The sequence below is a fragment of the Bubalus bubalis genome, chromosome 15 (genome assembly GCF_019923935.1).
Source record: "Bubalus bubalis isolate 160015118507 breed Murrah chromosome 15, NDDB_SH_1, whole genome shotgun sequence".
NCBI lineage: Eukaryota > Metazoa > Chordata > Mammalia > Artiodactyla > Bovidae > Bubalus > Bubalus bubalis.
Genome location: NC_059171.1, coordinates 74873568 through 74895024, shown reverse-complemented (window position 1 = coordinate 74895024; position 21457 = coordinate 74873568). Strand labels below are relative to the sequence as shown.

General features: G+C 45.8%; 1 protein-coding gene across 2 annotated transcripts in view; it reads left to right on the top strand.

Moving 5' to 3' along the window:
• The window catches only part of ZFAT (zinc finger and AT-hook domain containing), a 158532-nt gene that overhangs the window by 57444 nt on the left and 79631 nt on the right, over nt 1-21457 (top strand). For both annotated transcript variants that reach the window (XM_044928863.2, XM_025265571.3), the window contains 3 exons: nt 1555-1705; nt 7025-8475; nt 9300-9532. In XM_044928863.2, coding sequence (XP_044784798.2) covers nt 1555-1705; nt 7025-8475; nt 9300-9532 — 1835 coding nt within the window. The remainder of the gene's footprint in view (nt 1-1554; nt 1706-7024; nt 8476-9299; nt 9533-21457) is intronic.

The window sequence follows — 21457 nt, the reverse complement described above, 5'->3', positions numbered from 1 at the left end:
AGGTCAGCTAGAGCCTGGCATCGGAGAAGGCAATGGCATCCCACTCCAGTACTCTTGCCTGGAAAATCCCATGGATGGAGGAGCCTGGTAGGCTGCAGTCCATGGGGTCGCTGAGGGTCGGACATGACTGAGCAAGTTCACTTTCACTTTTCACTTTCATGCATTGGAGAGGGAAATGGCAACCCACTCCAGTGTTCTTGCCTGGAGAATCCCAGGGATGGTGGTGAGCTGCCGTCTATGGGGTCACACAGAGTCGAACATGAATGAAATGACTTAGCAGCAGCAGCAGCAGCAGCAGGGCCTGGAGTGCTGCAGTCCATGGGGTCACAAAGAGTAGGCCACAACTGAGCAACTGAACTGAACTGAGAGCCTTTTAAAGCATCTGTTTTCAACGCTAATGGTAACTGACTATGCAAAATGAAAACGCTAAATAAATACCTCTTTATATTATATACATAAAATATTTATATTTTATATCCCGTAACGTGTCACAGAAAACCCCAAACGAGCTTTTTGGCCAACCCAGTACTTCACTGTAGGGTGAGGTGCTCAGTAGAGAAAAAAGCCATGTAAGATTATGCGGCATGAAGTGGTTTCACCGTCCTTTAGACAAGTGTTATTCTGGGAAATGAAAACCCCAGGAGAGAGGTTCCTGTGTTAGTCGTCTCGAGAGAAAGTTTCTATAATGATTTCTTAAAAAAGGGTGGTAGTGTTTGAGATTTCTGTAAGTGGAGGGTGAAAAGTATAATGAATTTCCTTTACTATTCATGTGCACACACACTTCTATGAACTGTCTTTGATGGTTTCACATCGTAGACTTGGACAAATAAAGGTGACCTCTGAGTTTTCCACTCCAGACCGTTCACTTCACAGGGTGGACGCAGGGGCCCGGAGGGTGGGAGGCTGATGTCCTGTTTGGGACCTGACCCCAGACAGCGGAGATTCCTGTTCACCGTTGAGTCCATTGCTCCTTTCTGTCTTGATGCTGTTTGACGTTTACTCAAAGTTTAACACGCGAGGAGCTATATGAAATCTTGCAGGGAGGCATATATGTATATGTGTATCTGTCTTGTGTTATGGTTTTTCAATAAAGAAAAAAGAAAGTCTCACAGTCGTGTCCAACTCTTTGTGATCCCATGGACTGTAGCCTGCCTGGTTCCTGTGTCCATGGGATTCTATAGACAAGAATACTGGAGTGGGTTGCCATTTCCTTCACCAGGAGATCTTCCCAACTCAGGGAGCGAACCCAGGTCTCCTGCACTGCAGGCAGATTCTTTACCAACTAAGCCACTAGGGAAGCCCTTTTAATAAAGAGATCAAGTGAACATGTATCTCACAAGAAGGTTTTGATAGATTATTGGATAACTCCCCCGAAACACACACACCACAGACACACACACCCCAACACACACACAAGTTAGATGTGTGAGCTGAAGGAGCACTAGCCCCTGCATGGGTGCCACACAGTGAAGAAACACGCTTCCCAGGCTGTGCTCCCTGCACTGGGGCAGGGGGTGCCTCTTTCTTTCTCACCGAGTTGTGCCTCCCTCTCAGGTGCTACCAAGATTGTTCCAGTGGAGGCCGGGCCCCCAGAAACAGGAGCTGCAGACCCAGAGGCCACAGCAGCTGACCTGGCGCCTCGGAGAGGGTACCAGGAGTACGCCATCCAGCAGACAGCCTACGAGCAGCCCATGAAGTCCAGCAGGTAAAGCATCTTCTGTTGTGTGTGACCCCAGCCACCACCTCAGAGGGTGGGAGAGTAGAATGTGCACTTACCAGGACTCTGCTGGCTAAGCTATAGGTAAGGTGTTCTGGTTTCTTGACTTGAACCTAAGAACCAGCCCCTCCTTGATGGCCTCGTGATGTGCTGGCTGAGCCCAAGCAGCCTCTGTGGGATGTGAGGCAGACCAGCTGGCTTGGGAAACTCAGTGCCAGTTGGCTTAATGAAGGTGGAGCATTTTACTCAAGGCGAATGTATGCTTCACCTGAATAAAAAGTGGTGTGAACAAGGCCTTACTTAGTAAGCCTGCTGGTTTTCATAGCTGCACAATTTATAATGAGAAAGATCTTTATTTCCCCCTTAGTTTTGTAAGTAACACAAGCGTCCTGTAGAAACTTCCAGAGTCTTTATAACGCACAGCTGCAGTAACCATCTCGCCTCTTCTGGTTGAGGTTACCTCTACAGACAGCTTGCTTCACAGGCCGCCATAATTTTTTCACGATGCTTCCCTGGTGGCTCAGAGGGTAAAGCATCTGCCTACAATGTGGGAGACCCGGGTTTGATCCCTGGGTTGGGAAGATCCCCTGGAGAAGGAAATGGCAACCCACTCCAGTACTCTTGCCTGGAAAATTCCATGGACTGAGAAACCTGGTAGGCTACAGTCCATGGGGTCTCAAAGAATCAGACATGACTGAACGACTTAACTTACTTACTTACTTAATTTTGTTACTTTTTTCCTAACACAAAACACCAAAGGCACTGTTATCAACCTATTTTTTTCTTAAACTTACCATGTTTAACTTTTTCCTTTTCAGAAAATAATGTTTTTTTTTTAATTAATTTTATTTTATTTTTAAACTTTACATAATTCTATTAGTTTTGCCAAACATCAAAATGAATCCGCCATAGGTATACATGTGTTCCCCACCTTGAACCCTCCTCCCTCCTCCCTCCGCATACCATCCCTCTGGGCCGTCCCAGTGCACTAGCCCCAAGCATCCAGTATCGTGCATTGAACCTGGACTGGCAACTCGTTTCATATATGATACAGAAAATAATGTTTTTAAAGTGCGTTTGCTGTTGTGCGGATTCTCTAGTTTACCAGAGTCAGTTTTTGCTTGGCAGGCAATGCTGTGCTCAAGGCTTTGGTCCCTCCTTCTTTCAGTACTTCAGGACTTCTTCTGGGATGAATTGCTAGAATTGACATTGCTGTCTTTTTTTGAAAAAGATATTTATTTGACTGCAGCTGGTCTTAGTTGCTACATGTGGGATCTAGTTACCTGACCAGGGATCAAACCCTGGCCCCCTGCATTCTAAGATAACCACCTGAAGTCTTAGCCAGTGGATCACTGGGAAGGTCCCTGAAATTGCTGTCTTAAAGGATATGAGTGTTAAGACTTTAATCTACGTTGAAAACTGCCCTCCAGACACACTGGGTGAACTGATGCCTGACCCCTACACCTTCCCTGTGGTCACAGTCTTGGCCATGGTACGTACCTGCTGACGTGGATCAGCAAACTCCCATCGCCCGAGCTCTGCACACACTTTCAAGGCTGAGAGGAAAGACAAAGAAGATGCCAGACAGGGGGTTCCCTGTTTCCTGAAAAGGGGAAAGAAGGCATTCTGGATGACAGTGTGAGACTTAGTGCCAGTCCTGGGTTGGTTCTAGACCCTTCTGCGCGTACTCAGTCACTTCAGTTGTGTTTGACTCTCTGTGACCCCATGGCCTGTAGCACTCCTCTGTCCATGGGATTCTTTAGGCAAGAGTACTGGTGAGGGTTGCCATGCGCTTCTCCAGGGGATTGTCCCAACTCAGGGATCAAACTGGCATCTCCTGCATTGGCAGGCAGATTCGTGACCACTGAGCCTCCTGGGAAGCCCCTAGATCCTTCTACTGCACTTCAGTTCAACAGCTCAGACACCTGCTATGTTCCAGGCACTGTGGGGGTGGGGCGGGGAGGAAGATTAGGACAGACGGGAGGCTTCTGCTCTGCTGGGACTGGACACAAGTGGTTTTGCCTCTGAGCCTCTCAGCACCACACATGAGACTGTCTAGTAGAACCTGACTCAGTTTAGTGGTGGGATTAACTGATCACATCTTTGGAAAGTGGTCTTGTTAAATTATAACGTTGTGTCACCTGGGGTGTCTCATTAATTTCTAGCCTCAGTCCTCTCTTCTCGCAAATGTGAGCAACTGAATGTATCAGTGAAGTTATAAAAATATGGACTCCTTTGGCAAAACTGAGATACAATTAATTTTGAAGACCACCCTTGTCTCAACACAGCTTGATTTGTAGACTCTTCATAATATTTCAAAGTCTGTTGGGGAGAGTTTCAAAACTCCATGCTTTTCTGGTTACAGGTAAATATACTCAATATTTAATCAGTAGATGGATGCTGTATTCCTGTTGTCAAGCATTCTATTAATATTTTATAATCTAAATTATAAAATAGTTATGAAAGAGGCTTTTTATATGACGAAAGTCAGGAAAACTGTAAGGAAAAAAAATCAGTCGTAACCTCACTCCCCTAAGATAACCACTGTTAATATTTTTAATATATTTCCTTTCAGCCTTTTTTCAGCCCATATATTTTATAAAACTGAGTTTATAATATTTTATATTCAATTTTGTATCCTGCTTTTAATACCACATTATACTTACTTTCCTTTGTTACTCAAATTATTCACAAACCATGCCTTGTAGTGACATGCGGTAATATCATGAGGCTATCTTGTGACCCTCTACTCAGCTCTCCACACTGTAGCCAGTGCGGTATAAAAATGCCCATTTGGTTGTAGCTTTTAAGGCTTCACATTGTTGTTAGGAGAACTAAGCCTATAAGGCCACGTCTCCCTCTGGTTCTCTGTGCTCCAGCATCTGCTCCAGCCATCTGGGTCCTTTTAAAAATTTTTTTATTTATTTTTGATTGAAGGATAATTGCTTTAGAATATTGCTTTGGTTTCTGCCATACATCCACATAGGACTTCCCTGTAGCTCAAACGGTAAAGAACTTGCTTGCAATGTAGGAGACCTGGTTCAGTCCCTGGGTCAGGAAGATCCTCTGGAGAAGGGAATGGCAACCCACTCCAGTATTCTTGCTTGGAGAATTACACAGACAGAGAAGACTGGAGGGCTACAGTTCGTGGGGTGGCAGAGTCGGACACGACTGAGCAACTAACACTTACTTACTTATACATCCACATGAATTAGTCATAGGTATACATATGTCCCCTCCCTCTTGCATCCCCCTCCCACCTCCCACACTTTCCCACCCCTCTAGGTTGTTACAGGGCCCTGGTTTGAGCTCCCTGAGTCATACGGCAAATTCTGCTGACTATCTGTTTTACATATAATAGTGGATACGTGTCCATGCCACTCTCTCTATTCATCTCACCCTCTCCTTCCTCCCCACCGCTCGAGTCTAAAAGTCTGTTCCTGGGTCTTTTTTGTTTGAAGCTGCATCATGTGGCATTTGAGATCTTAGTTTCCCAGCCAGTGATGGACCCTTGCCTCCTGCAGTGGAAGCCCGGAGTCTTAACCCCTGTACCCCCAGGATGCTTTGTTTCCCTGACCTCTCCCGACCTCTTCCTCTTTCTGGATGCCACCCTTCCCCCTCCCATACCCGGACTTGGTTACCTCCTGTTTATACTTCAGCTGCCTGCTCAAATGTCCCATCTCAGGGCGGCCTGCCCTGTCCCTTGGACAGCTCGGTCCTCCTTGACCTGGGCTCCCAGAGCATCCTGTCTTTTTCCACCACAGCAGGGAGCTGGTCCTGTTTGCGCATGTGCATGGTTATCAGACTGGCCCAGTGCTTCCTCTAGAAGGTGGGCTTCGAGAGAGCATGGAGTGTGTTTGTTTTTGTCCCCATTGTGTCCCCAGTGCCTGGGACACTTTTTCAAATGGATGAAAGAATGAGTGAAAAAAAAATGTGCAAATTAGTTCCCTATGTTGGAGCCTTCAAGCAGCTTTCCACTCCTAACTATTGTGAAAAATGGCACAGTGAGCACCTTCACTCAAATTTTGTATTCTTTCTTTTGATAGATTCCTAGCAGATAGAGTCCAGTGGATAACTGGATCAAGGGGTCTGATCTTTTAAAACTCTGCCTGAATGCTTGCAAGCAGTGCATGAGAGTGCCTCTTGAACTGAATAAGGGGACATTCGGGGTGAGATAACGTGATAGGAATCACACGACATCACAGCTCAGCGAGTCAGCCCACAGATGCAGGCTCACACCTGGGAGCCCAGCACGGGTGGCCCGGCCACTTCTCCCAACTTATCCCGCTTGGTGAGGGCCAGCACTGAGGGCTTGATCAGGCATCCGTGTAATAATACGAAAGAAATCAGAGCCAGAGATTCTCCTAAGACCATTTAGACCTTACATTTAGAGAAGGAAATGCCCGTGATTTGTTTATTTAATTAACACTATGAACCCAGAGTTTCTTCCACTAAGTAAAATGATCACCTTCTGGATATCTCTGTCATTTGAGAAATATCCAGATTTGTTTCCTTAAATTAGCCTTGGGTTTAGCATGCAGGCATAGTACCGACTTTCAGATCTGAATGTCTTAATTACAGCAGGAGACTTGTACCCTCTGGTGTTTACAGGCTGCAATCTGTTTAAATATTTTCCCTTTAAAACATAGAGGAACCTGTGTTGGTCAAACATAGTTGTATGGTTAGTTCCATAAATACACTTTACAGTTACAATGTGAGTTTTCTAAGTTGCTGCAGTCCTGTCCTACTCTTTGCGACCCTGTATGTAGCCTGCCAGGCTCCTCTGTCCATGGGATTCTACAGGCAAGAACACTGGAGGGGGTTGTCAGTGCCCTCCTCCAGGGGATCTTCCCAACCCAAGGATCGAACCTGTGTCGCCTGCACTGGCAGACAGGTTCTTTACCACTGAGCCACCAGGGAAGCCCTACAATTAACCGTGGGTACAGCTTAATGGTGTCTGATTAATGGGACTAAATGATCGTTGGTGTTTCTGAGGACCTGTCTGGAGAACCTGGGCAGAGTCCCGAGGCAGCAGTTTGGAGGAGAAAAAGCCTCACCCACCCCCTGTGCTCACCAGTCAACTCCTGTCCCTGGTACAAGGTGCAGCCTTTTGGTGACTATCATTTGTGGATTGCAGATCGTCCAATCTTGCTTGTTGATGAATGAATGCCTCCCCCATCCTCAGCCCCAGTGTCCGCTAGCTCACCTTTAAGCCTTGGGTGTTTTGGCACCTAGAAGGAAGGGGGGTGGGAGGCATGGGGAAGGTGCAGGGTCTCCACCCATAACTGTGCTGCCCTCTGTTCCCAGGCTCGGGCCCACCCAGCTCAAGATCTTCACCTGTGAGTACTGCAACAAGGTCTTCAAGTTCAAGCACTCGCTGCAGGCCCACCTGCGGATCCACACCAAGGAGAAGCCCTACAAGTGCTCTCAGTGCAGCTACGCCAGCGCCATCAAGGCCAACCTCAACGTGCACCTGCGCAAGCACACGGGCGAGAAGTTCGCGTGTGACTGCTGCTCCTTCACCTGCCTGAGCAAGGGCCACCTCAAGGTGCACGTGGAGCGCGTGCACAAGAAGATCAAGCAGCACTGCCGCTTCTGCAAGAAGAAGTACTCGGACGTCAAGAACCTCATCAAGCATATCCGCGACGCACACGACCCGCAGGACAAGCCGGTGCAGGAGGCCCTGGATGAGCTGTGCCTGATGACGAGGGAGGGCAAACGGCAGCTGCTGTACGACTGCCACATCTGTGAGCGCAAGTTCAAGAACGAGCTGGACCGCGACCGCCACATGCTGGTCCACGGTGATAAGTGGCCCTTCGCCTGCGAGCTCTGTGGCCATGGCGCCACCAAGTACCAGGCGCTGGAGCTGCATGTCCGGAAGCACCCGTTCGTGTACGTGTGCGCCCTGTGCCCCAAGAAGTTCGTCAGCTCCATCCGCCTGCGTGCACACATCAAGGAGGCTCACGGGGCCGCCCAGGAGACTCTGGTCTTCACCAGCTCCATCAACCAAAGCTTCTGCCTCCTGGAGCCCGGTGGGGACATCCAGCAGGAGGCCCTGGGTGGGCAGCTGCAACTGGCAGAAGAGGAGTTCGTGTTCCAAGGGGTGAACGTGCCCAAGGAGGCAGCCAGCCCCGGAGAGGCACGGCCCGCAGTGGAGCCCAGGGCCCCTGCGGAGGTGCCCGCCTCGCCAGTGCGCTCGGCCGCTGCCCAGCCCAATGGCACCGCCCCGGCCCCTCCACCCAGTGAGCTGGCAGCCTCCGCCATGTCCCCGGACCTCCGTCCGCACGCGGGGCTTTCCAGTGAGTTCTTGATGAAGAGCAATCCCCCCACAGCTGAGGCTCCCGCTGCTGCTCCCGAGAAGACCGGTGACACCCAGCAGGGAGGTGCCGCCCCGATTCAGGGCCAGGACATGGCACCTCTGCTGTCCAAGGCCAAAGGCATGGAAGCAAACTCCGAGGCTCCGGGCGCTAAGAGCCCCCCAGCCGAGGGGCAGAAAGTGGCAGCCTTCTCATGCGACGGCCCAGATCCCAGCAGAGGTCTCAGGTCCAACCCAGCTCAGGCCTCAGACCCTCCCCCGGGAGCTGGTGGGAGGGAGGTGGCCCTGTGCCAGCCTGCCTCTTGCACGCCCGCCCCCGAGCACCGGGCCGGTCTCACTGCCTTCATGAAGATCCTGGACAGTTTGCAGAAGAGGCGGATGAACACTGGCCTGTGTGAGAGGATCCGGAAGGTGTACGGGGACCTGGAGTGTGAATACTGTGGTAAGGGGTGGGGCCGGGCACGAGGCTGGGGGGCTCTCTTCCCCGCAGCCCAACCGGCCACCTGGCTGCGGGTCCACCTCCTGTTTGAGTTGAGCTCGTGTCTCTTTGCAAAGAACACCTTCTAAGTGAGCTCGCCGTCCTGGGTAGATAGCAATGGTGCCACCATGGTGCAGTAGCCTGTGAAGTCTGTGAAGGCAGCTAGGATGCTGGGACAGCCAAACCCGCTGGCTTGGCCAGGCCTGCAAGGCGGAGGTTTATCCTATGGCCCCCGCCTGAGATTTAGCCAAGAGGTACCTTTCTTCTGTCGCATGAGAAGTTTAAAAGTCCAGCTTTAGTAAGTTGTGGCTGTTGCCTAGGTGGGCAGAGAGATGTTAACGGGAGTGACTGCAGCTCTTTGTAGGGAGACACTGAGTGCATCCCTCGCAGCTCGCGGTGGAAGCGTGGCCTTGGGGTCTCCTGAGAGCGGGCAGGACCCATGGGAGATGGCCCAGGTGCCCGCGGAGCTTAGAGCCTGGTGATGTCACCCATGTGCATAAACATACGTGGCACCATAACTGGTCCTCGGTAAACGCTCCTTTACTCCTCCCAGCACTGATGTCATGCAGAAGGAGTAGCAGCACCCTTAATTTTTGCCACCTGCCACCTTTGAAAAGTCATTTCCAGACAGAGATGTGGTGCAAAGTGTGAAGGGTGACCCGGACAAGCACGAGAGGGAAAGGAAGATAGTTCTTAAAAAAATAAAATAATAATAATACTAATTAAAAAAAAGATCAACTTCAGGATAAAAGAAACTTCCTTGTTCTCATGTGAAAATATTTTTTTAGGCAAACTTTTTTGGTACCAAGTGCATTTTGACATGCATGTCCGCACCCACACCCGGGAACATCTGTATTATTGCTCCCAGTGTCACTATTCTTCCATCACCAAAAACTGCCTTAAACGCCATGTAATTCAGAAACACAGTAACATCTTGCTGAAGTGTCCCACTGACGGCTGTGACTACTCGACTCCAGATAAATATAAGCTGCAGGCACATCTTAAAGTCCACACTGAGCTGGTAAGTAGCCCGCCCTAGTGGCAGCCCCATCTCCCCTGGGTGCTCCCTGCTTGCTCTCGGCGATGTGCACGGAGGTGCCCCTGCTCCTTTGGGAGCCCGGTGTGTGAGCATCCACCCCGGAGAACGGAGAGGCCCTTCTCACGACACAGGCCCTTCATGCTAACAGAGGCCTTCCTTCACCCCAGGGCTCTTCTCACAGGGAGAGCCTCGCGTCTGTTGGGAAGATGATCCCATTGAAAACATTGGCTTCCTCTGCAGATTTTTCAGCATCAGAGAAAGCCTATAGAAGAAAGATCTACAGAACAGAAATAAAGCAAAGGTTTCTTAAATCAGGGGTCCCCACCCCCCCATCCCCGGCCCCCGGGCCATGGACCTGTAGCAGTCCGTGGCCTGTTAGGAACTGGGCTGCACAGCAGGAGGCGAGAGGCGGGCCAGGGAGCCAAGCTTCATCTGTGTTTCCAGTGCTCCCCCTCGCTCACATGGCCGCCTGAGCTCCACCTCCTGTCAGAGCAGCGGTGGCATAGTAAACATGATATGCTTGGATCATCCCGAGACCATCCCCTCCTCAGCTCCTGTCTGTGGAAACTTTGTTTTCCATGAAACCTGTCCCTGGTCCCCAAATGGTTGGGGAACCGCTCTCTTAAATGACAGTTTAAAGGACCGTTAATAACAGGGCCGATAATACTAATAGCCACCACTAAAAACTGTTGAGAGGTTAAGTTAGATGATGCCTGCCGAGCGTAGACACACTGTTTGAGTCATAGTAAGAGCGCAGTCAACATTGAAGATCACTGATGATATTATCGCGTTATTCCTTGGAGACCCTGCGAAAGAATGTCTGTAAAGCATTTTTTTAAAAGTGATATGTTAATTCAAGGTGCTGTTAAATAGTCTCATGGTGGTAAAAGTTGTCCGATTCTCCGGTGGGTGATCCTGTGACACAGTGAGTGAGTGTCTATTTTAGCGTATGCTCCTCTACCCTGGGGTGATTCGAGACGCTCCGAGTGGTAAAGGAAGCACACCTGGCCCGCACGCTCCTCTACCCTGGGGTGATTCGAGACGCTCCGAGTGGTAAAGGAAGCACACCTGGCCCGCACGCTCCTCTACCCTGGGGTGATTCGAGACGCTCCGAGTGGTAAAGGAGGCACACCTGGCCCGTACGCTCCTCTACCCTGGGGTGATTCGAGACGCTCCGAGTTGTGAAGGAGGCACACCTGGCCCAGGTGTGCTGCTCTGCCCGCGTTCCTTTCTCTGCGCAGAACAGGCTTCAGAAGCTTGATCTGACACCTCCGTTTCCTGGCCTGAAATCACTAACACTCGGGAACTGCATTGCCAAGGGAAAGTCAGGGTGTTTTGGGTTTAGTGGGTATAAAGAGCACGTGCTTTGGGGCTGGATAACTGGATTCAGATATTGTCTCCAGTAATCACACAGGCTGTATGACACTGGACAAATCGCTTGTCCTCTCTGAGACTCAGTAGCCTTCTGTGAAATATGTATTAAAAAGCATATTGGCTCTTTATACACACACATATATACATGTCTATGCACAGACATACCCATACATGCATTATGCACACCCACTCACGTGTGCACACATGTATCACACACACCCCTATATGCAAAATATACATGTACACATACGCATGTCTTTGCATCCGTACCTAGGTCTCTTGGATTATTGGGCCGTTAAATGGATCGCTCTGAATAAAGAGCGTGGCTCAGTGCTTGTACAGGCACTTCCCTGTAGCTGCTTCCCTCCATCTCCTCCCTCCCATCAGTGACCAGGCAGCGTGACTCAGAGTCAAGGATGTATTGCCATCAAGGAAACATGGGGACCTGGTCAAGGAAGTTAGTCAATGACATTTCTGAACCCATTTTTTTTTTTTAACAGCACTGGGCAAACGCTGTGAAAGGGAAACTTGAGAAAACCAAGTTTGGTTCTAGCATGTTAACGTTCAGACCCCATAGCCACCTCTGTGATCTTGGGCAAATTGCTTAGCGTCACTGACCCTCAGTATTCTCCTCTGTAAAATGGAGGTATGGTACTTTCTTTGACTTCTCAGGATAGTGAAGATTAAGCTAGAAAATAAATGTGGAACACCCAGGCCAGTGTTTTTCAGCCCCCAGGTCATGATCCATTAGAGGATTGTGAACTTAGTTCAGTGGATTACAACTCAGTTCAGATCAATCATATCCAACTCTTTGTGACCCCATGGACTGCAGCATGCCAGGCTTCTCTGTCCATCACCAACTCTGGAGCTTGTTCAAACTCATGTCCATTGTGTCGGTGATACCATCCAACCATCTCATCCTTTGTTGTCCCCTTCTCGTCCCGCCTTCAATCTTTCCCAGCATCACGTCTTTTCAAATGAGTCAGTTGTTCGCACCAGGTAGCCAAAGTATTGGAGCTTCACCTTCAGCATCAGTCCTTCCAATGAACGTTCAGGATTCATTTCCTTTAGGATGGACTGGTTTGATCTCCTTGCAGTCCAAGGGACTCTCTAGAGTCTTCTCCAACACCACAGTTCAAAAACATCAATTCTTTGATGCTCAGCTTTCTTTATAGTCTAACTTTTATACCCATACATGATCACTGGAAAAACCATAGCTTTGACTAGACAGATCTTTGTTGGCAAAGTAACGTCTCTGCTTTTTAATATGCTGTTTAGGTTGGTCATAGCTTTTCTTCCAAGGAGTAAGCGTCTTTTAATTTCATGGCTGCAGTCACCATCTGCAGTGATTTTGGAGCCCCCCAAAATGAAGTCTGTCACTGTTTCCATTGTTTCCCCATCTATTTGCCATGAAGTGATGGGACTGGATGCCACGATCTTAGTTTTTTGAATGTAGTATATCTTAAAAATGAAATAGAATGAAGTAGAATTTAATCAGCACTCTTTACCCATAACAAGGTAATAGGTATTGTTTTCTGAGACCTTTGGTTCCATGTTTCAGTGTGTTTATATGCCAGTGTGTGTGCACATATGTTCTAGGTGGTAATGTCAAAAGGGTGACCTCCTTTGTAGGTCCCATTAGATGAGTTTGCAAGTCATTGACCCCGATGATGTAATTTATGACATTCTGAATCAGCAATACTCAGGGGTAATTGTTATGAATGAGATTCCTGGCTCATACCTCCACCATAATTTGTGGGGGGGGGGACCTGGGAACTTATTTTTAAATCAGGTTCATCCCGACACAGATGTGTGAAGTAGCAGGAAGTCAAGCTTCCAGTGGATAGTCAGGATATATCAGTCTCTCCCCCTTTGTTCTTCCTGCCTTGTGTGCCTTCACAGGAGCCCTTGCAGGCACCCGATGCTCAGGGCACTGTGACTGTTACAAGCCCTTCACCTGGGAGGAGCAGACTCATTCTGGTCTTGCATCCTGACTCCTTCACTTGTAAGTGGTGTGGTCTCACTATCTAACGTCTCTGACCCCTTGTCTGTAAAAGTGGAGTGACAGTCCCGGCCTCCAGGGTTTCCGTGGGGACATTTGTGAGGGGCCCAGCACAAGTCCAGGCATGGGGGGAGGCAGTCTACACTAGCTCTTCCTCCTTGTTACTGGTGGTAGCAGGAGAAGCCACAGTAACAGTGGAGGTGGTAGTGCTTCCATCCAGGGCGTAGTGGCTTTTCAGCAAACATTTAAAATCAGTGCCTGTCTTGGAGAAGTGCCTAGTCTGTATTTGTCCTTATTTATTATTATTTTTTAATAGAAATTTATTTATTTTAATTGGAGGATAATTACTTTACAACATTGTATTGGTTTTGCCATACATTGACATGAATCCGCCATGGGTATACATGTGTTCCCCATCCTGACCCCCCCTCCCACCTCCCTCCCCATCCCATCCCTCTGGGCCATCCCAGTGCACCAGCCCCGAGCATCCTGTATCATGAATCGAACCTGGACTGGCGATTCATTCCACATATGATAATGTACATGTTTCAATGCCATTCTCCCAAATCATCCCACCCTCGCCCTTTCCCACAGAGTCCAAAAGACTGTTCTATACATCTGTGTCTCTTTCGCTGTCTTGCATACAGGGTTATCGTTACCACCTTTCTAAATTCCATATATATGCGTTATTATACTCTATTGGTATTTTTCTTTCTGACTTACTTCACTCTGTATAATAGGCTCCAGTTTCATCCACCTCATTAGAACTGATTCAAATGTATTCTTTTTAATAGCTGGGTAATACTCCATTGTGTATATGTACCACAGCTTTCTTATCCATTTGTATCCATTTGTCTGGTGATGGACATCTAGGTTGCTTCCATGTCCTGGCTATTATAAACAGTGCTGCAATGAACATTGGGGTACACGTGTCTTTGAATTCTGGTTTCCGCGGTGTGTATGCCGAGCAGGGGAATTGCTGGGTCATATGGCAGTTCTATTTCCAGTTTTTTAAGGAATCTCCACACTGTTTTCCATAGTGGCTGTACTAGTTTGCATTCCCACCAACAGTGTAAGAGGGTTCCCTTTTCTCCCTCTCCAGCATTTATTGCTTGCAGACTTTTGGTTAGCAGCCATTCTAACTGGTGTGAAATGGTACCTCATTGTGGTTTTGATTTGCATTTCTCTGGTAATGAGTGATGTTGAGCATCTTTTCATGTGTTTGTTAGCCATCTGTATGTCTTCTTTGGAGAAATGTCTGTTTAGTTCTTTGGCCCATTTTTGGATTGGGTCGTTTATTTTTCTGGAATTGAGCTGCAGGAGTTGCTTGTATATTTTTGAGATTAAGTCTTTGTCCATTGCTTCATTTGCTATTATTTTCTCCCATTCTGAAGGCTGTCTTTTCACCTTGCTTATAGTTTCCTTTGTTGTGCAGAAGCTTTTAATTTTAATTAGGTCCCATTTGTTTATTTTTGCTTTTATTTCTGATGTTCTGGGATGTGGGTCATAGAGGATCCTGCTGTGATGTATGTCGGAGAGTGTTTTGCCTATGTTCTCCTCTAGGAGTTTTATAGTTTCTGGTCTTACGTTTAGATCTTTAATCCATTTTGAGTTTATTTTTGTGTATGGTGTTAGAAAGTGTTCTAGTTTCATTCTTTTACAAATGGTTGACCAGTTTTCGCAGCACCACTTGTTAAAGAGATTGTCTTTTCTGCATTGTATATTCTTGCCTCCTTTGTCAAATATAAGGTGTCCATAGGTGCGTGGGTTTATCTCTGGGCTTTCTATTTTGTTCCATTGATCTATATTTCCGTCTTTGTGCCAGTACCATACTGTCTTGATGACTGTGGCTTTGTAGTAGAGCCTGAAGTCAGGTAGGTTGATTCCTCCAGTTCCGTTCTTCTTTCTCAAGATTGCTTTGGCTATTCGAGTTTTTTTGTATTTCCATACAAATTGTGAAATTATTTGTTCTAGGTCTGTGAAAAATACTGTTGGTAGCTTGATAGGGATTGCATTGAATCTATAGAATGCTTTGGGTAGTATATTCATTTTCACAATATTGATTCTTCCAATCCATGAACATGGTATATTTCTCCATCTGTTAGTGTCCTCTTTGATTTCTTTCACCACTGTTTTATAGTTTTCTATATATAGGTCTTTTGTTTCTTTAGGTGGATATATTCCAAGTTTTTTATTCTTTTCGTTGCAATGGTGAATGGAATTGTTTCCTTATTTTCTCATTATTATTGTATAGGAATGCAAGGGATTTCTGTGTGTTGATTTTATATCCTGCAACTTTACTATATTCATTGATTAGCTCTGGTAATTTTCTGGTGGAGTCTTTAGGGTTTTCTATGTAGAGGATCATGTCATCTGCAAATAGTGAGAATTTTACTTCTTTTCCAATTTGGAGTCCTTTTATTTCTTTTTCTGCTCTGATTGCTGTGGCCAAAATTTCCAAAACTATGTTGAATAGTAGTGGTGAGAGTGGGTACCCTTGTCTTGTTCCTGACTTTAGGGGACATGCTTTCAGTTTTTCACCATTGAGGATAATGTTTGCTGTGGGTTTGTCATGTATAGCTTTTATTATGTTGAGGTATGTTCCTTCTGTTCCTGCCTTCTGGAGAGTTTTTATCATAAATGGATGTTGAATTTTGTCAAAGGCTTTCTCTGCATCTATTGAGATAATCATATGGCTTTTATCTTTCAATTTGTTTATGTGCTGCGTTACATTGATTGACTTGTGGATATTGAAGAATCCTTGCATCCCTGGGATAAAGCCCATATGGTCATGGTGTATGGTCTTTTTAATGTGTTGTTGGATTCTGATTGCTAGAATTTTGTTAAAGATTTTTGCATCTATGTTCATCAGTGATATTGGGCTGTAGTTTTCTTTTTTTGTGGGATCTTTGTCAGGTTTTGGTATTAGGGTGATGGTGGCGTCATAGAATGAGTTTGGAAGTTTACCTTCCTCTGCAATTTTCTGGAAGAGTTTGAGTAGGATAGGTGTTAGCTCTTCTCTAAATTTTTGGTAGAATTCATCTGTGAAGCCGTCTGATCCTGGGCTTTTGTTTGCTGGAAGTTTTCTGATCACAGTTTCAATTTCTGTGCTTGTGATGGATCTGTTAAGATTTTCTGTTCTTTCTTGTTCAGTTTTGGAAAGTTGTACTTTTCTAAGAATTTGTCCATTTCTTCCAAATTGTCCGTTTTATTGGCATATAATTGCTCATAGTAGTCTCTTATGATCCTTTGTATTTCTGTGTTGTCTGTTGTGATCTCTCCATTTTCATTTCTAATTTTATTGATTTAATTTTTCTCCCTTTGTTTCTTGATGAGTCTGGCTAATGGTTTGTCAATTTTATTTATCTTCTCAAAGAACCAGCTTTTGGCTTTGTTGATTTTTGCTATGGTCTCTTTTGTTTCTTTTGCATTTATTTCTGCCCTAATTTTTAAGATTTCTTTCCTTCTACTAACCCTGGGGTTCTTCATTTCTTCCTTTTCTAGTTGCTTTAGGTGTAGAGTTAGGTTATGTATTTGACTTTTTTCTTGTTTCTTGAGGTATGCCTGTATTGCTATGAACTTTCCCCTTAGCACTGCTTTTACAGTATCCCACAGGTTTTGGGTTGTTGTGTTTTAATTTTCATTCGTTTCTATGCATATTTTGATTTCTTTTTTGATTTCTTCTGTGACTTGTTGGTTATTCAGCAGCGTGTTTTTCAGCCTCCGTATGTTGGAATTTTTAATAGTTTTTCTCCTGTAATTGAGAAAATCTTACTGCATTGTGGTCAGAGAAGATGCCTGGAATGATTTCAATTGTTTTGAATTTACCAAAGCTAGATTTATGGCCTAGGATGTGATCTATCCTGGAGAAGGTTCCGTGCGCGCTTGAGAAAAATGTGAAATGCATTGTTTTGGGGTGAAATGTCCTATAGATATCAATTAGGTCTAACTGGTCTATTGTATCGTTTAAAGTTTGTGTTTCCTTGTTAATTTTCTGTTTAGTTGATCTATCCATAGGTGTGAGTGGGGTATTAAAGTCTCCCACTATTATTGTGTTATTGTTAATTTCCCCTTTCATACTTGTTAGCATTTGTATTACATATTGCGGTGCTCCTATGTTGGGTGCATATATATTTATAATTGTTATATCTTCTTGGGTTGATCCTTTGATCATTATGTAGTGTCCTTCTTTGTCTCTTTTCACAGCCTTTGTTTTAAAGTCTATTTTATCTGATATGAGTATTGCTACTCCTGCTTTCTTTTGGTCTCTATTTGCATGGAATATCTTTTTCCAGCCCTTCACTTTCAGTCTGTATGTGTCCCTTGTTTCAGGGTGGGTCTCTTTTAGACAACATATGTAGGGGTCTAGTTTTTGTGTCCATTCAGCCAGTCTTTGTCTTTTGGTTGGGGCATTCAGCCCATTTACATTTAAGGTAATTATTGATAAGTATGGTCCATTGCCATTTACTTTATTGTTTTGGGTTCGAGTTTATACACTCTTTCTGTGTTTCCTGTCTAGAGAATATCCTTTAGCATTTATTGGAGAGCTGGTTTGGTGGTGCTGAATTCTCTCAGCTTTTGCTTGTCTATAAAGATTTTGATTTCTCCTTCATATTTGAATGAGATCCTTGCTAGGTACAGTAATCTGGGCTGTAGGTTATTTTCTTTGATCACTTTAAGTATGTCTTGCCATTCCCTTCTGGCCTGAAGACTTTCTATTGAAAAATCGGGTGTTTTCCTTATGGGAATCCCCTTGTGTGTTATTTGTTGCTTTTCCCTTGTTGCTTTTAATATTTTCTCTTTGTGTTTGATTTTTGTTAATTTGATTAATATGTGTCTTGGGATGTTTTGCCTTCGGTTTATCCTGTTTGGGACTCTCTGGGTTTCTTGGACTTGGGTGATTATTTCCTTCCCCATTTTAGGGAAGTTTTCAACTATTATCTCCTCAAGTATTTCCTCATGGTCTTTCTTTTTGTTTTCTTCTTCTGGGACTCCTATGATTCGAATGTTGGGGCATTTAATATTGTCCCAGAGGTCTCTGAGATTGTCCTCATTTCTCTTAATTCATTTTCTTTTTTCCTCTCTGTTTCATTTATTTCTACCATTCTATCTTCTACCTCACTTATCCTATCTTCTGCCTCCATTATTCTACTGTTGGTTCCCTCCAGAGTGTTTTTGATCTCATTTATTGTATTATTCATTATATATTGACTCTTTTTTATTTCTTTTAGGTCTTTGTTAAACCTTTCTTGCATCTTCTCAATCCTTGTCTCCAGGTTATTTATCTGTAACTCCATTTTTGTTTTCAAGATTTTGGATCATTTTCACTATCATTATTCAGAATTCTTTATCAGGTAGGTTCCCTGTTTCTTCCTCTTTTGTTTGGTTTGGTGGGCATTTATCCTGTTCCTTTACCTGCTGGGTATTCCTCTGTCTCTTCATCTTGTTTATATTGCTGTGTTTGGGGTGGCCTTTCCATATTCTGGCAGTTTGTGGAGTTCTCTTTATTGTGGAGTTTCCTCACTGTGGGTGGGGTTGTGTGAGTGGCTTGTCAAGGTTTCCTGCTTAGGGAAGCTTGCGTCCCTGTTCTGGTGGGTGGAGCTGGACTTCTCTCTGGAGTGCAATGAAGTGTCCTGTAATGAGTTATGAGATGTCAGTGGGTTTGGAGTGACTTTGGGAAGCCTGTATATTGAAGCTCAGGGCTGTGTTCCTGTGTTGCTGGAGAATTTGCATGGTATATCTTGCTCTGGAACTTGTTGGCCCTTGGGTGGTGCTTGGTTTCAGTGTAGGTATGGAGGCATTTGATGAGCTCCTGTCGATTAATGTTCCCTGGAGTCAGGAGTTCTCTGGTGTTCTCAGGATTTGGGCTTAAGCCTCCTGCCTCTGGTTTTCAGTCTTATTTTTAGAGTAGCCTCAAGACTTCTCTATCTGTACAGCACCGATGAGAAAACATCTAGTCTAAAGATGAAAAGCTTCTCCACAGTGAGGGACACCCAGAGAGGTTCACCAAGTTAGATGGAGAAGAGAATAAGGAGGAGGGAGATAGAGTTGGCCAGGGGAAGAAGAGGGGGCTCAAGGGGAGAGAGCAAGCTAGACAGTAATCAATTCCATATGTGCTCTCCACAGTCTGGACTGCTCCGAGATGTTCACGGAGTTACACAGAGAAGAGAAGAGGGAGGAAGGTGACAGAGGTGGCCAGGAGGATAAAAGGGGGAATGAAAAGGAGAGAGACAGATCCAGGCAGTAATCAGTTCCCTAAGTGTTCTCCACCGTCTGGAACACACAGAGATTCACAGAGTTGGGTAGAGAAGAGAAAGGGGAGGGAGGAGATGGAGGCAACCTGGTGGAGAAAAAGGATTGTCCAAAGGGGGAGAGAGCAATCAAGCCAGTAATCTCGCTCCCAAGTAAAAATGGGTACTGAAGATTGAGTTCTTAAAGGTACAAAATTGATAACAAATACCCAAAAGCAGAGATTAAAAATCTAGAGTAGAGGTTGGATTCTCAAAAATACAATATTAAAAAAACAAAGTCACAAAAATTATAAAATGTATATATATGAAGTTTGCTTTAAAAAATAGGGTCTTTTTTTTGCAAAGTAATAGTAAGTTATAAAAATGAAAATTAAAGGAGTAATAGAGGACTTAAAAATGTAAAAAAATTTTTTTTAATTTAAAAAATGATAATAGTAAAAATATATCTAGGACTTTCTCACGTGTTGTTGTGGACAGTGTGGGGTCAATTCATTTTTGGATAGTTCCTTGTTCTGACTTATATTTCTCAAGATCTATAGGCCTCTTCCTATGTAGTCAGTACTAACTACAGGGTTTTAATCTATTGCACCTGTCACTTCCAAGGCAGTTCCTTTGGTTTAGCTTCTTTTGTTTGCTGGTCTCGTCAGTGTCTAATTTCCGCCCTGACACAAGGGGGCGGTGGTGGACACTTTTTTAGGCTCACTTGTTCAGTCCTGCTGTGGGGAAGGAGGGACGCTGCAAACGAATAACATTGGTGTGTGCTTACAGTGTCTCAACCACACTGGGCCTGGCCCCGCTCACGGTGCGTGTGCCCTCCCTGCCCACACAGCTCAGGCTCTAGGTTGCTCTGCCGGGAATTGTCTGAGTCTGGCCCTGGGTTGTATGCACTTCCCAGGTCTAAGCCACTCAGGCTCAGGCACTTGGGTAGTCCTCAGAGGCGCAGACTCGGTTGGGCCTGCGTTTTGTGCCCTTCCCAGGTCCGAGCAGCTCAGGTGACCAGGTGCTTGCCAAGCGCAGTCGCTGCAACTTATCGCCTCCCCTGTCCCTGCCACTCGGTTTTCTGGGTGTACAGTGGGTGCACCTTCTCAGGTGTGCCGTGTGTCTCTCCTGGGGAGCTGATCTCTGGCTGCGACCCTCCCGGTGGATGTCGCCTGTCCAGAATCCCAAGAAGTCTTGGTTAGCCATGAAGCCTACTTGCAGTTTGGTAGATGATGCCTCTCTGGGGCCGTGATTACCCTCTTCTGGCTTTGGCAGCCCTTGCCCGCCTGTCTCCGGGGGGGATGGGCGGGTCCGAAGCCGGCTAGCTCTGGTCAGTCCTTTGTTCTGTGAGCGGGCCTGGAGGTGTCTTAGGTTAGGGCTTTTCATGGGGTAGTTTTCCCACAGTCTGGTTTGCTATCCCAAGTGAGTTCGCTCAGATTGCCCTCAGGGCATTCAGGCCCGGTCCTTACTCTAAGCAAAGCAGCCTGTGCCTCCCTGCCCAGCCCCGGCTTGCTGGTGGCGGATGCAGGCATCTTTGTTGCTTCTCTGCTGGAAGTTACCATTGGGCACTTAATCTGTGGGGGTTAATTATTTATTTTTCCTCCCGGTTATGTTGCCGTCTGAGGTTCCAAGGCTTGCCACGAACTCGCCAGTGAGAGTGTTTCCTGGTGTTTGGAATCTTCTGTCTTTTTTAAGACTCCCTTCCTGGGATGGAGCTCTGTCCCTACCTCTTTTGTCTCTCTTTTTATCTTTTATATTTTTTCCTACTTCCTTTCGAAGACAATGGGCTGCTTTTCTGGGTGCCTGATGTCCTCTGCCAGCATTCAGATGTTGTTTTGTGGAATTTACTCAGAGTTCAAATGTTCTTTTGATAAATTTGTGGGGGAGAAAGTGGTCTCCCTCTCCTATTCCTCTGCCATCTTAGGACCGCTCCCCCTGTACTTGTCTTTAAAGATATATATATAAAACTTCACCTGTTACTTTCTGGAAGTAGACTAAAATAATATATTGCCAACAATGCACAGAGAAGTAAAGGGAGCTACTTTTGTGTGTGTGTGAAGTAGAGTAAAATGTTATTGAACTAAAGCAATTGCACAAAAGTCTTTTTCCTTTCCAACGGCTGAGAGTGTATATGGTCTTTTAGTCTGTTATCACAGACCATCTGTTTCTGTGCCACCCTGTTTGGAGATTTGTCCACTGGGGACCTCAGACTGCAGAGTTTTCTGTGTTTAAAGCAACTGCCCATAAACAAGCCTGAGGACTGAAAGTGAGGGTCATGGCCTGACTAAGTGGACAGGAAGA